This window comes from Alligator sinensis, unplaced genomic scaffold (genome assembly GCF_000455745.1).
Source record: "Alligator sinensis unplaced genomic scaffold, ASM45574v1 scaffold1026_1, whole genome shotgun sequence".
Classification (NCBI taxonomy): domain Eukaryota; kingdom Metazoa; phylum Chordata; order Crocodylia; family Alligatoridae; genus Alligator; species Alligator sinensis.
This window is the reverse complement of record NW_005842897.1, coordinates 543,732-557,151: the sequence shown is the minus strand read 5'-3', so window position 1 is coordinate 557,151 and position 13,420 is coordinate 543,732. Positions and strand designations below refer to the sequence as shown.

Genomic DNA, 13,420 nt, shown 5'->3' with positions numbered 1-13,420 from the left:
TCAGTTGAGTGGCATAAGGGGCAGAAGGACAGTCAGGCAGTGAGCAGGGTAGAGTTTATCTTAGGAAAAAGGAAGGCCAATGCACAGAGCAGGGATGACTGAACCCTGCTATAGGAAAGAGGGATTAGTTTAGGAAAGGTACGGGTAAGAGGAAAGGGACCTTCTTTTTAATGTGTAGAGTTATGTTGGGCACAAATCTTTGAATGAAACTGCCCTTTCTTTTTAAAAGAGACCCAACCCTTCTAAAAGCCTGGATCATTTCACCGAACAGGGAAAGATGAGACTTTTGTGATCAGTTCAGATATTTGCTGAACTGGTTTCTCTGTCCTTAATTGCAATTTCTCTTTTTAGGAGGTTGCAATTTATCTTGCAAAAGCAGCTTGAGCTGAAAGGTATTATTAAGAGTCTTTAACCATGTACAGGCCTGAGGGAGGGAAGCTCCAGACTCCTCGTACCTTCCAATAGAAGCACTTTGATACCCCACCCAGAGGCTGTGTCTGTACTACTCATTCAATAGAGGGAGCTAAACAGTTTTTATCAGAGATTTTCTTTGTCGTAATTAATTTTCAAAAAATTCAGATTATTTTAAATGTTGTTATCATTTGAAATTTTAAAATGTTGAGTAGATTGGAATTTTTTTAATGAATCAGATTGTTTCAAAATGAGTGTTTTGTGGCCAATTTAAAGCAAGATTTCATAGCTCGGGGATACCTGGAGAAACTGCATTAAAATAAACAATGGGGACCAGTCCGTGTACGGGACAAGCAGCATTGACGATGCCAGTAGGAGCCCTTTGATATCTAACTGGTGGGAACTTGCTGTACTTGCAAAAAGAACCAAAAACATTTTGATGATGATGATGATGTATTTTAAATAATAATTTGCACTTGTATTGATGGATATTACTTTAATTGACCTACTTGCAAAAAAAATAACATTTTGATGATGATGATGTATTTTAAATAATAATTTGCACTTGTATTGATGGATATTACTCTAATTGACCTACAAGAAATGTTTGTCTACTGTCTGCACCACAGCTCTTGGTATGCTAGAGTATAAACATGTAAAACTCCTCTACACAGGAAAAGTGTATGGATTCAAGTCACGTGGATCAGATTGCAGTGATTTAACTGAATCAGTTTTTAAAGTTATGTTGTTAAATTGGCTTCCTTTCTTCCTCATAAAGGATAAAACCTTCAGCTCCAAGCCCTTTTTTAAGAAATATTTCTAGCTGCTTCAGTAGAAGTTGGATCTGGCCTTTGGAGTCAAGCTCATCCAAATAAAACCTGAATTTCTCCCCAGATGTGGTAGTGCATCAGAGCCAACTACAGTGTTGTAATTTGCATGGCAGGAGGAGACAATTTATGCTTAATTATAAAATAATACAAGACAGGTGACAAAAGCGCCTACCGCCATTTAGGGAATTGAAGCTAACAACCTTCAGACATTTCTACAAAGGATTAATTGGACCAAAGTGATGAACAGTGAGTCGGGGTTTGCTGGAGGCTGCAAAATGATCTCATTTTGCTTAGGATGAGAAACTGATATTTCTGTGATGTGTGATCAATCCAGGTTTCTTTGCTATCTGATGCTGATGAGATTTTTTTCTTTTTTTCTTTTCAGATTTCCAGGTAGAGTATGGGTATTCACCACTCAACTGACAGCAGAGCTAAGAGCATCCCCTCATACTCGAATCTGAATTTCTGCTACAGGGAAGGGTTTCTTAAGACATTTTTGTTTCAGTTTATCTGCATGCTTAAGCATAATCGACGAGGTAGCCGTTTATCCACAAGGAACAGGCACAGCTCAGTTACTTCCTGACAGTCCCAGAACTGGGTGAGGAGGCCCGAACGCCAATTCTGTGACCAGCGTGGTGATGTTAATGGAATGAAAATTATCTCCAGTAATTCCTTTTTGGCATCTTAGCATGGGATTTCCCTCTGCTTGGCTGGTCCCAACCAAAGAGAAGGGTAGACACAGCCCTCTTCATTCTGGGGGTGCCCATTTTAAACAGTGAGCCCTGAATTCTCCTTTTTTGTCCGTGGCTGCCAATGTGGAATTGACCCTCCAGCCAAAAAGGTTGGGAAGTGGTCTTCTGCGATGCCATCACCATCGCTTCCCTGGAAGTAGGTGCTCTGCCCTTCTCCTCCAGGTTCCCACTGAAAATTGTTGCCAGTGCTTATTTTAATGAACGTCCACACTAGGCAGTTAGGACCCCAGCACAAATGGCCCTCCCCTGGGTTGGCATCTAGGCACTACCACAATGCAAATGTTAAATAATATTAATAAATAGTTTAAATACACAGACAGATGTATTATGCAGCATATCAAAGACTCTGCTTAGCAGCAAGAGGATGATCAAGTGTATTTACGTTATCCTCTTGCATTATCCTTAAAGTGTGGTTCTGCTCTGAACAGCAACTGTGTAGAAGTGGCACCTGTTTATACAATAGAGCTGTCTCTATGGGAATTCATAGTCAAATCCATTGGTTTTAATGATAAGAATAAACTGCTTCAACTTTTGGACATTAGCTCAGTGCACTTGCCCTGCCAGCATGTCAGATGCATGCTAGTCTTCCTGGTGCCTCTGCAGCAGAATTAACCATCATACCCCCAATTAAAGGACTAGTCAGGGAGTGCAGAGATGGACTTTGGTGGGAGTTTATTGAGGCCTAAAGTTTCAATCTTTTGTACCTGTACACAACCAAGGAAGGCTTGTGCAGGTGTCAGGAAGAGTATCATGGAGATGCAGGAGACTCAAATGTAAGGGAAGCTTTGTAATAGGGCTGACAAGGCTGTTCTTTCCATGCAAAATGGAAAGAACCCAGACCGACTTCCAGGTCCAGGTGGAGTTTCCACTGTCAACACTTGGAAGAAGAGACTGTTTACTGGTCAGCTGAGCCCATCTCAAGCAGTAGTTATTTATGAGGAAAAATTACTTAATGCAGAAATGCGTGGTGCCACTTTTTACAGTTGCTTTGTCAGAGCAAAGCGACACTAGCACTGTCCCAGTGACTAATGTATTTGCTATTTTGCTACTGAACAAGGGAATCTTTAAAGCCAAACATCCGGTGAAATTCAGCTCTCTACCTCCAACACCTTACAGGGTAAGACATGTAGGGAGTGGCTGTGACATTTGTAAGCAGCAAGCTAGTCCAGCAGCTTCAGAGTGTCCCAAAATGGGGTTATGTGGACTATGAGTTCAGATTTCAAGCTACACACCCACCGAAGAAGCATGCGCAGCTTTTGAGGCACAAGAGGTCCTGTCACTCTTAGGGACTTCTGGTGGGCTATGGACTGGTGTTGAAGGGCTCCACAGAGAGCTGTGTGTGATCCCATTTAGCTGGCACTACCTTATAGTCCATAAGGGAGGGAAACGAGCTGGGAGCTCCTACAGCTCACACTGGCAAAATGCTAAGCAATAGTAATGATGGCATTCTGTAGAGCAAGGTTAAACTTAAGGACCTAGGGGAGGTTTGAGGGTAAATTCACCTCTGTTTTCATCATTACATGAGTGCCTTTACCCTGTGTGTGTGTGCGTGTGTAACCTGTGTGTCTGATGTGTACCTGTATCCGATGCAGTCCCTCCCGGATGGTCATGTCCCTGGAATGAGAATGGACAGAGGAGTGTCTATGCCTAACATGTTGGAACCAAAGGCAAGTGCAGACATTATTCACTTTCCTTTGAGACAGTGAAGGTTTGACTATCATGCAGATGAGAGATCATAGAAAATGTCTTGACTCTCTGGTGTTTGCCTTTGCTACACCCCAGTCATTGCTTCTGCTTTTGCCAAACTTCTCCCTCTGCTCTGGTCCTTGCCTTGAGTAGCTATGCCTCCTGTCTGCACTGCGATAGGGCAAGCAGAGCCACAGGCCTTGACATGACAAAGGCTCTTCTAGAGATAAACCGAAGATGCTCAAAGTGTTTGAGCCATGCCACATGTAGCTGATCCTCTCTCCAGTGTAGCTGCCACCTTCCTAGAACCAAAAGAGTAGAAAACTACCATGCATAACCCTGGAGAGAGACAACTCCAGGTGGGCAGTTTCAGCTGTACTGAGGCAGTATCGGCCACAGATTATTCATGGGCAGGGAACACTAGCAGATTATTAAAGGCATTTAGGGATCTAGTGGGATTTTCAAAAGCAGGAGAGAGATCCTGCAAGGTCCTAACCTCCATCTTCATGTGCCCAAATACCTTCAAAATTTTGTCCCAACAGGTGTAGTTCTCGTGCTAACACCTTTTTGTACCCTTAGTACAAAGGGGCTTTAGTAGAAATGACCATCAGCCCTAAAAATAGGGTTTGATACTTGAGCTGTTACAGTGGGACAGGAGAAATCATTTACACACAAACCTTGTATGTATATAAATGTACACGTATATTCTGATGGTTTAGAAAGCAAGTCTCATCATCATGACTGCTAGGCCTCTGCTCAGTGCATTTCAGATGTCCATGAAGTATAATAAAGCGCAGTTATGCACATGAGGAGTTCATTTTCCTGACTAAGGGTAACGTGCGTGTCTGAAGTTCTCCCATTTTAAATAGCAGCTGCATGCAAAAGAGCTGAGTTCTAAGAATCTCTTTGTTCCAATTCCATTTAAATAAGAGAATGAGCCCAGAGGTGAATATGAAAATGTTATTTTCAAGAGCAGTTGAGAGACAGTGTCATGGGACTGCAGATGTACTGGACTGCCGTGAGCATGCCGCATATAATGAATGATTTGGCCTAGCTACCTGTCTAATTGGCAGAAGCATTGTGTGATCACCATGTGACTCCCATGTGACCCTTTGGCGTGCATCTACTTATCACACAAACATTTAGACTAATATATCTTCATCAAAACCTGGCTTTTCTCAATACAAATATGAAACACAGCCACTGCAACCGACTGTTTTAGTTACCATGTGTAGATTGCACACAGCTCATACCATAACTTGGATTTTCTGGTAAAACACAAAGGAAGCAAATAGTCTCAGTTTAGGTGTTCTCCTCTCAAAAATTGCAGAAAGAAAACTATTAGCACATAATATGAATTGTGGTTTATATAAATTAAATGGGAGTTGGGCCTCTCAGTACAGTTCTTCCCAAAAACACTTGGCACCATCCAGAATCAGCTCTGGCCAAAACTGGCATTAGCAGTAAGGTCTCAGTAAAAAAGGGCAAAGATTTAAGCAGCTATAAAGGTTGAACTGCACTCCCAGCCCTCCAAGTCATTGGGTGGCCACTCCTCCCAAACTCAGAGGGGAGAAGTCTTAGTCTTTCTGGGCTTGAGAAGTGAAGCTGTTGGGGGTTGCGTGTCTCTAGGGAAGCTTGTAAGGCTTCTGCCCATGCAGTCCATGCTCTGACAATCAGTAAAATACCTAAACTATCTCTACTGTATGGGCCTGATGCCTTTTAAGTGTGCAATGGTGCCTGGGCCCCCTGCTATAGACATGGCTCTATTGGGAGAAGAGGTTTTTTGCTGCTACTTACCCAGTTCCTGTGAATGGGAGAGTTTGACTTCTGCTAAAAGAGCTGAATTTAGACTGGAGGTGTTCCCATCATCGCTACATCAGCTACAGGTTGTGATCTTTCCACACCCCTGTCTGACAGTTTTGCCAGCTGAACTTCACAGTGCAAACAAGGGCTTAGCTCTCCAGTGCTGTTATTAATTCAGGCACTTTACATCAGCTTTTTAAATTTGCTCTTGGATGGGGGAAAAAAGAGATTCTTAGTACATTGGTTGAGAAAGAGTCATTACTGTACCATATTTCATGATACTCTACCGCTCTGGGTAAATGCATTTGGGACTGGAAAAACAGTACATGTTAACGATCAGAGCTGGGTCTGTATTCTCTGCATTCTTCCACTGCTGGCTTGCCTGTTTCTGCTGGTTTTACGACAGTCTTAAGGTTCAATATTTCTGCTTTTAGGTTGAAGAGCAGTTTTTGTAAACAAAAATTGCTTTTCCTGTTCTCAATAAATTATACCAGAATTTAACCCTGGATTTAGAAGCTTCGTTATACATGAAAATTTAAGTAAACTATATACAATCTAGCTTGGGGCCATTCTCATCTCCTCAGATGCTACTTATCCATTCTAATGATTTCTCAGATGCACTATAATTCCTTACTGCCACCAGTGCTGTTGCTGGACCTAGTCAACTTATTTAAAATGAATGTTTTTAAAGTTTTTTGGGTAGCAAATTCTGTCATTTTCCTAATGGAAAAAATCTTGCTGATGTAAAACTTTGGGTTTTGTTGACATTTAAAAGTATTGGCCTAAATATTTGGTTATCTGAATCGGCCTGGCTCCATTAATTTAAAGTACCTAGGATATGCCCCAATACCAATGAAGAAACTGGAAAATAAAAATCAGTTCATTTTAGAACACCCAAAACTATCAAAAGGTGCCTCAAAAGGAGGACAGAATTTGTGCATCCGATATAACCTGGAGTTATGAACAATGCTGTGTTGTGAATTTCTAAATATGAAATATGCTTTTGACCTCACAGCTTGAACTTAAACTTTTCCTGAGGTCACTGTGGTGGTTCTGTTATGACGTTACATTTTAGTTTTATCTAATTCTGTATTCTGTGGTTGTTTTTAGCATAGAACATGAACAATGTAACTCCTAAGGTATAAAGTAGAACCAAATGTGTAATTATAAGAATGACAGAGTCTATTAAGAACCATATCTTACAAATCAGTATGTAAGTCCACTTTCTTTAAAATATTAATTACAATAAACTCAGTGGTATGTTCACAGATGGCTGAATCTTATTTCTTGTGCCTTTAAAGTTTTTTTAAATGGTGACAATAGAATGAACATTTTAGCGAAACAGTAAAACTCAAATGTTAGCTGTGACGTCTTCCCTTCTCATGGCATTAAGCATATTAAAGGCTTCTGATGTTTTTTGCCTCTGCAATAAAGGATTGGTGGTCTCGGTCCTGGTCCCATTGGGCAAATATCCAAGTCATTAAAATAACTACTACAACTGGCCATAAAGGCCAATACAGTTTCCTCTGAAGTTTGTAAAAAGACTTGCGTTGACTTTGGAGGTAGCTGGGTCAGGACCTAACCAGGGACCTGTTACCATGCTCAGTGAACTAACTGTTAGACATTTCATTACTGAAGTCATCGTCTCTCTGGGTCATTGCAGAGGCTAGGCATGATTGCAGGGCTGTGATTCAGACACCTTATGTAAAGCACCAGATTGTATGGGTTTCTTTCTCCAGAGTATCATTTAGATTGTGTTAGTTTAATTTGGGAAGAGTTGGCAAAAAAGATGTTACTTCAAGTCTTTTCATTTTAGAAACATGGGATTAAATCTGTCCAAGCAAATAGGGAAAAAAAGCACAATTGTCCGTAACCTCTGAAATGTATTATGGCCAGACATCTGGTCTGCATAATACCTGGATATTCAGTGCAATATAAATAAAAATAGAGAAAACATTTAACACGAGACGTAATGGATGTTTGCCATATTACAGAGCATAAAGAGTTGTAATGTAAAAATCTAGCTACAGGAATGTTTGAAATCCATCAGTCTTTGTCAGGGTCAAATTTACTAAGGGAACCTGTGTAAGGTCTGTAATAATCTGAAACACGTGAAGAAAACATACCTGATGAACGTCATTCAATGCAGTGGTACCACATGGTAACTAAATTATTTGTTAAAGCAAACTTTTTTGAGTGTATTTCGGTTGATGTTCAGTACAATAGATGTATTTTTTTTCCCCTCGTAGATGTACAAGTTATGGCAACCTTCAAACATGCTTATAAATCATTCGTTTTTGCCTTAATGAACTCTGTGTTGACTCATCAAAGGGCAAAACGTTGACTAGAGATGCAACTATACTTTATGGCTGAAAACAAATGTGTACTATACCTTGCATAACAGATAATAGGAAGTGTGAAGCACAAACCCTCCCCCAAATCAGTCCAAAAACCTGTAAAATTTGGTATAGTTTGCTTTTGGTATTAAATTAGCTCAAACTAGACTATACTTTCAGGACCTTAAATAAGCTTTTCGTAAGGGTTTTTAGTTTCCTTTCAAGAATACTATTTGTGTGGTTATTATAAGAAGAATATATGAATATTCTGTGCTCTAGAATATAACTATATCTCTTTCCCCCCCTCTTTATACACTGTTAACAGATTTATCCATATGAAGTGCTCATGGTGACCAACAGAGGACGAAATAAAATACTAAGAGACGTGGACAGAACCAGGCTCGAGGTAAGAGAAGTCAATTCCTAAGTAAACTTTCAGCCGAGGTTTCTTGTTGCTTGCTTGAGAGATCAAATGTAGATGTCTGGGCCCTGGGTTACAGGAAGAAGCTTCACAGGAATGCCTCACATAGCAATCAGGGGTGTTGGTTGTGGCCGTGCTTGGTCTAAGGACATAAGCAGACATGGATCTTTGGGTAAATCTGATATCTTTTATTAGACCAACTAAAATAGCTGGAAAAATTCTGCTTTGCAAGCTTTCGGGTTCAAAGACCCTTCTTCAGGCAGAGGAAGCGTCTGCAGTTGTTCTGTGCTGTTCCTGGATGGGCTAGAAGCCAGAAGCCAGTATGCAAGTAGTATGCACATAGCAACGAGGTGGCCAGAAGGGTGTTGAATACAGTCCCTGTTCCAAAACTGCATGTAGGAGTTAGTGTGAACGCCCCTTGATGGAGCTGCTCAAATTCTCATCGTTCATTCTCAATCCATGTTGCATTTGCTTGTTTTGCAGCCATCGGACTAACTCTGTCCGGACAGTAGTCTAGCAGGTTCTGTATCGTGTCTGTGGTGGAAGTCAGGCTCGGATGCTTCAGGGACTCCACCGTGGACATTTATGGAATAACCTGCAGAAGTTTCTTGCTAACACTTTTCAATTAGTGGTTGACTCACATCTGGAAGCAGGAGGGTTGATGTTGCTGCTTTCAAACAATTGCTTGTGAATGTGCATGAGAGAGGTAGTGAGATAGTTGGAGAGATACCCAGATAGTGGGGTGGCTGTTTGGCCATCTTTTTTAAATGCCAGAAATCTATAGGCATAAACCTGCCCTTTATTACATTAGTGCATCTAGAAGACTTTCCACCCGTTCTCAGCACTTGCTGAGCAAGAAACCTGTCTAGCGCCTAGAAGGAGCCAGGGGGCTTGGCTCAGGGATATTCAGGGACATCACTCCCTCAAAAAAGGAAGGGAAGCTGAGTTGTTAGGTGCTTTCTCAGGGGTGGGCAGAGGCCAGATCGGGCCCGTGGTGGACTCCATTTCCCAGCAGCCCCTGCCCATGTTGCAGCAGCTGGTTTCCCAGGAGCCAGGGCACAGCTGCAATCTGCAAGCAGCGGATCATGGCTCTCTCCCAGCTCCGGACCATCCTGCCACTGCTGCAAGATCTCAGCCCCGGCCCTGAAGCAGCTTCCTGCCCAGCTGCATGCCCTGCCAGCACTGGTGGGACCAGTTTCCATGGAAACCCTGGCCCCGTGCTATCACGTCCCGTTCCCCCCGGCAACCCCCCCCCCCCCCCCCCCCCCCCCAGTTTGTGGGGTCTGCATGGAAACTGACCACCCCGACATGGGCAGGGGCTGCTGGGAAATGGAGTCCAGCCACTGGCCTGATCCATCATTTTGCCCACCCCTGTGCTTTCTTCTCATGCAGAACATACCCCCTTGGTGCTACCCACTCCCATGAACTGGGGACCTCCTTTCTGGAGACTTCTTAAGCACCTTTTGCCTCAGTTTTTCCCTTTGCAAAATGGGGATAGTAGAACAGCCCCATGAGGGTTTTTGGAAGTTTAATCGATGGGAACCACAGTGAGTAACGAATGGGACTGGAAGAGAGGAGTCCTGGGCTCTCTTCCCACTTCTACTGATGACCTGGTGGCTAACCTTGAGCAAGTTACAGCCCTTCTCTAATTAAGCCTCATTATGGGATTAATGATATAGCAACCTCATTTGTAAAGTGCCTTGAGATACACTGAGGAAAAGCCATGTGGAAGAGTTAAGGCTTGGTCCACTGGTGATGGATCAGAATTTGGATAACTTTTCTGATCAAGCATTGTTATTTCAGTAACGAATGCCCCATGACTATCAAGTTCCTCAGATTATCGCCGGACCTGGCTTGGCCTGTTTTCCAATTTGTCCTCTAGCATCTTGTTAGCTAGAACTGACCCTTGTCTTTTCTTCTTCTCTTCAGCGCCACCTAGCCCCTGAGGTTTTCCAGGAAATATTTGGCATGACGATACAGGAATTTGACAAGTTACCTCTGTGGAGACGCAACAACATGAAGAAAAAAGCAAAACTCTTTTGAGCTATCCACATCCGTGTCCCCTTAGCCGACCGACAGCAAATGCATAGGATAACATGCTGTATAGTCTCAACCCCATCTGGAGAGGAGCCACTCCTTCACAAAAAGGGAAAACCTGATAAGGACACTTGCATTCGTAGTGATTGGGCCAACACGAACACTTGCCAATGGGGGCAGAGGGGAGGAAATTTCTGTGTTCAGAAATCTCAACAATAGTTTTCACGTGTATAAACTTTTTACATGATGTTGTATAACACAATAGGAAGCTGCTCTTTTCTCCTCCACAATAATATTCCCTTTATTTTTTTTGTCTATAATACAATGGATTTAATTGCTAGAGCCAGAAAGTGCCCTTAGGATGCTTAGTAAACCGAAGTAGCTGTAATCACTCCAAGAATTGAATATATATATATATATATGTGTGTGTGTGTGTGTGTGTGTGTCTGTGTGTGTGTATCTATATATATATATATTCTGTAGGTAAGGAAAAATCCTGTATATCCATACAATGACAGAAATCTCGTTTTTTGCACAACTGTTCCTTAATTGGCACTCTTTTCAAATGGCATATTCCTCTTGTGATTCCAACCAGTGAGGCAGGCAGACTGCTCTGTTTTGCTGCATACCAACCGAATTATTGGCAAACAAACTCCCCGCTTGTCCTTGTATATATTTGCTAGGGTATCAGTAGTGAATTGCTGTGTTTGTTGTCTAATCTTCCCACCTCCACACTTTCTGCTTCAATTAATGTGACTTGGGCTTAGCCAGTCATTTAAGTAACGGGAATGGTGGAGAAGTAGCAGTTTTCCAGTTGTGTAGTCTGGGGTTTGGGATGGGAATAAGTAAAGTGTTTAAAGAAAAAAAGATTCTCCTCAAATATGCCCTGGTTCACCCCCACAGAATAGGGGCCAAATTCCCTGCTAGGAAAAATAACTTCCGGGGAGTTGAAGTGATTGATACCAGCAGAGAATCTGAATCCTGTGCGAGCAGACATAATTTAACTGCTCTTGTGCAAAAAGATGCAATCTTGCAGCATCTTGTGCCGACATAGAGTTTTAGTTAAACCACTGCTGCAGTTGCAGACACTGATGTAGCTGCGCGGTAGATGAAGTTAAGTACTCTCTCTTTGGGTTCTAACAGAATTTCACTTGTGCTTTAAAAGGAGGGTTTGAAATTTTTCTTTCTTTCTTTTGATGCTACAAAGCTGCAGCCTTGGTTATTTATATCTTTATTTTCCTTTTCCTTTGTGCTTGGCATGGTGGGCAAAGGATGGTTGACCAAGTTACACTCATATAGCTTGCAGGTTTTTCCCACTGTGCTGCAGTCTGTATATAACTGAATGGCTTGGAGAGCAGGCTGTGTCCACAGGAGGACGCGAGTACCACATTGATCTATCTCCCTGAATGAATGCTTGGCTGCTGAAAGCTCAGCTTCTTCTCTTCCTGGGTGCTTAACTGCCAACATATAAATGTATTGATAGGCCTCTCCTTTGCTTGTGGGCGATTGCCTTTTAGGTTCATTGCAAGTCTGGTGAGACATATCAAGGTTTCACTTTTCGGGTTAAGAGAATCACTGTGGGAGACACCAAACACCTGTGTATTTTCTGTTGCTGGAGACATGAGAAGGCAGTGACCAAGTCTTCCAGATCCTGTAGGAGCTGAGAGATCTGGTATCATTGCACTGAGTTCCCCCACACACTGCCTTTAGTCGCTTCTGCTGCAGCAGGGCAGCGGGCTGATCCTTTTCCATTTCCAGGATAGACCAAATCCTGCTTCCTCTTGCCCAGGACACACTAATGCCACAGCATCAGTGCAGTCCCACTGAAGAAGTCTGGGCTTGAGGGTTCAGTATTTGGGGAGACTGTTTCAAGGGGTTCACCTATCGTGCATGCTCAGGTTAAGGAAATAGTGCAAAGCAGTGGATGAGCTGGTAGGGTTGCTGCTATACAGGCCTAGTAGACATTACCTTCATGGAGTAAGTGTGCAGAAGCTTTCAGCAGACACTGGGACATTAGCCCACATTGATCCCTGAGGTAACTCCACTGACTTTGCTGGGGTTTCAGCAAGGATCAGTTCAGCACGTTTTATGCTATATTCCAGAACAAGCATAATAAGTATTTCCAGATTAGTTTATCAAATTAGTGGGAGTGTTATGGACACTGCAAGATCAGATGCAAACTGGGATTACCAGGAAAAGGAGCAAATGGCTCGTGATTTGGGGTTTAGTTGGGTGGGATTTCTGGAAATGTGTTTATTGCTGGCAGATTTCAAGATTTTGGGGGGGGTCATTTCCCAAAATATGTTAGACCCCACATAACAGTGGGGAGGTGCATGTGAGCAACATATTATAAGATCAGGGTGTTAGATGTAGGAATAAATTAACCATGTGTTAAAATGGGACAGGTTTTCCATTCATCAGCTTCTCTACAAACCTGGCCAGGTGCACACTCCTATTCCATGGTAAGTGGAAGCTACATAACTCCTCTTTCACTGAGGACTAAGCCAGTGTTTCCCAACCTTTTCCAGTCCAAGGCACACTTACATTAATAATTTTTTTCTGCGGCACACCTGTTAAGGCATTCCCCATCCTCATACCTATTGTAGCGCATTGCCATGTCAAAACTGCGCAGCACACCTGTTCATTTCTGACAGCACATCTTTGTGCTGCAGCACACTGGTTGGGAAACACTGGACTAAGTAAGCTACTACATCTTCTGCTTAGCCCAGGGCAGGAATGTGCAGATGGCTGTTACCACTGAGCACCTGATGTGGAGCCCACTCCTTTTGGCACCGTGATGAGTTCTGCTGTCCTTGCCCTCAGTCATCTTCCCACTTTTACTTTTCACTTCAGGCTGCATTGCATAACATTCCTCTGAGGCCACTCTTGCCCCTTCAAGCTGCACTCCTCTTCTTAGAAAAACATAAAAGGCTCAGACAGAAGTGACAATTTTTGCCCAATCTGATCACTGAAAGTGCTCTACAGCCGTGAGCAAACACAAGCGTGTGGCTGCAGAGCATTTTAAAAGGGCCTGATCCTGCGACAGTCTGAACCCTCATTGCATGAGCCCTGCTCCCAGTGCTGTTTTCAGGCTGGGAGTGGGGGAAGGAAGCAGAGGGAGTTTGGTCTGTGTTTTTTTAAGCT

The 13,420-nt window shown here is 42.8% G+C and overlaps 1 protein-coding gene across 1 annotated transcript in view; it reads left to right on the top strand.

Moving 5' to 3' along the window:
- LOC102368822 (actin-binding LIM protein 1) overlaps nt 1–13,411 on the top strand; it is a gene marked incomplete at its 5' end in the record, with an annotated part of 54,523 nt that extends 41,112 nt beyond the window's left edge. Inside the window, 4 exons of the mRNA XM_025192128.1 lie at nt 1,627–1,634; nt 3,586–3,660; nt 8,144–8,224; nt 10,169–13,411. Coding sequence (XP_025047913.1) covers nt 1,627–1,634; nt 3,586–3,660; nt 8,144–8,224; nt 10,169–10,282 — 278 coding nt within the window. The remainder of the gene's footprint in view (nt 1–1,626; nt 1,635–3,585; nt 3,661–8,143; nt 8,225–10,168) is intronic.
- Between the last annotated feature and the right edge of the window lie 9 nt (nt 13,412–13,420).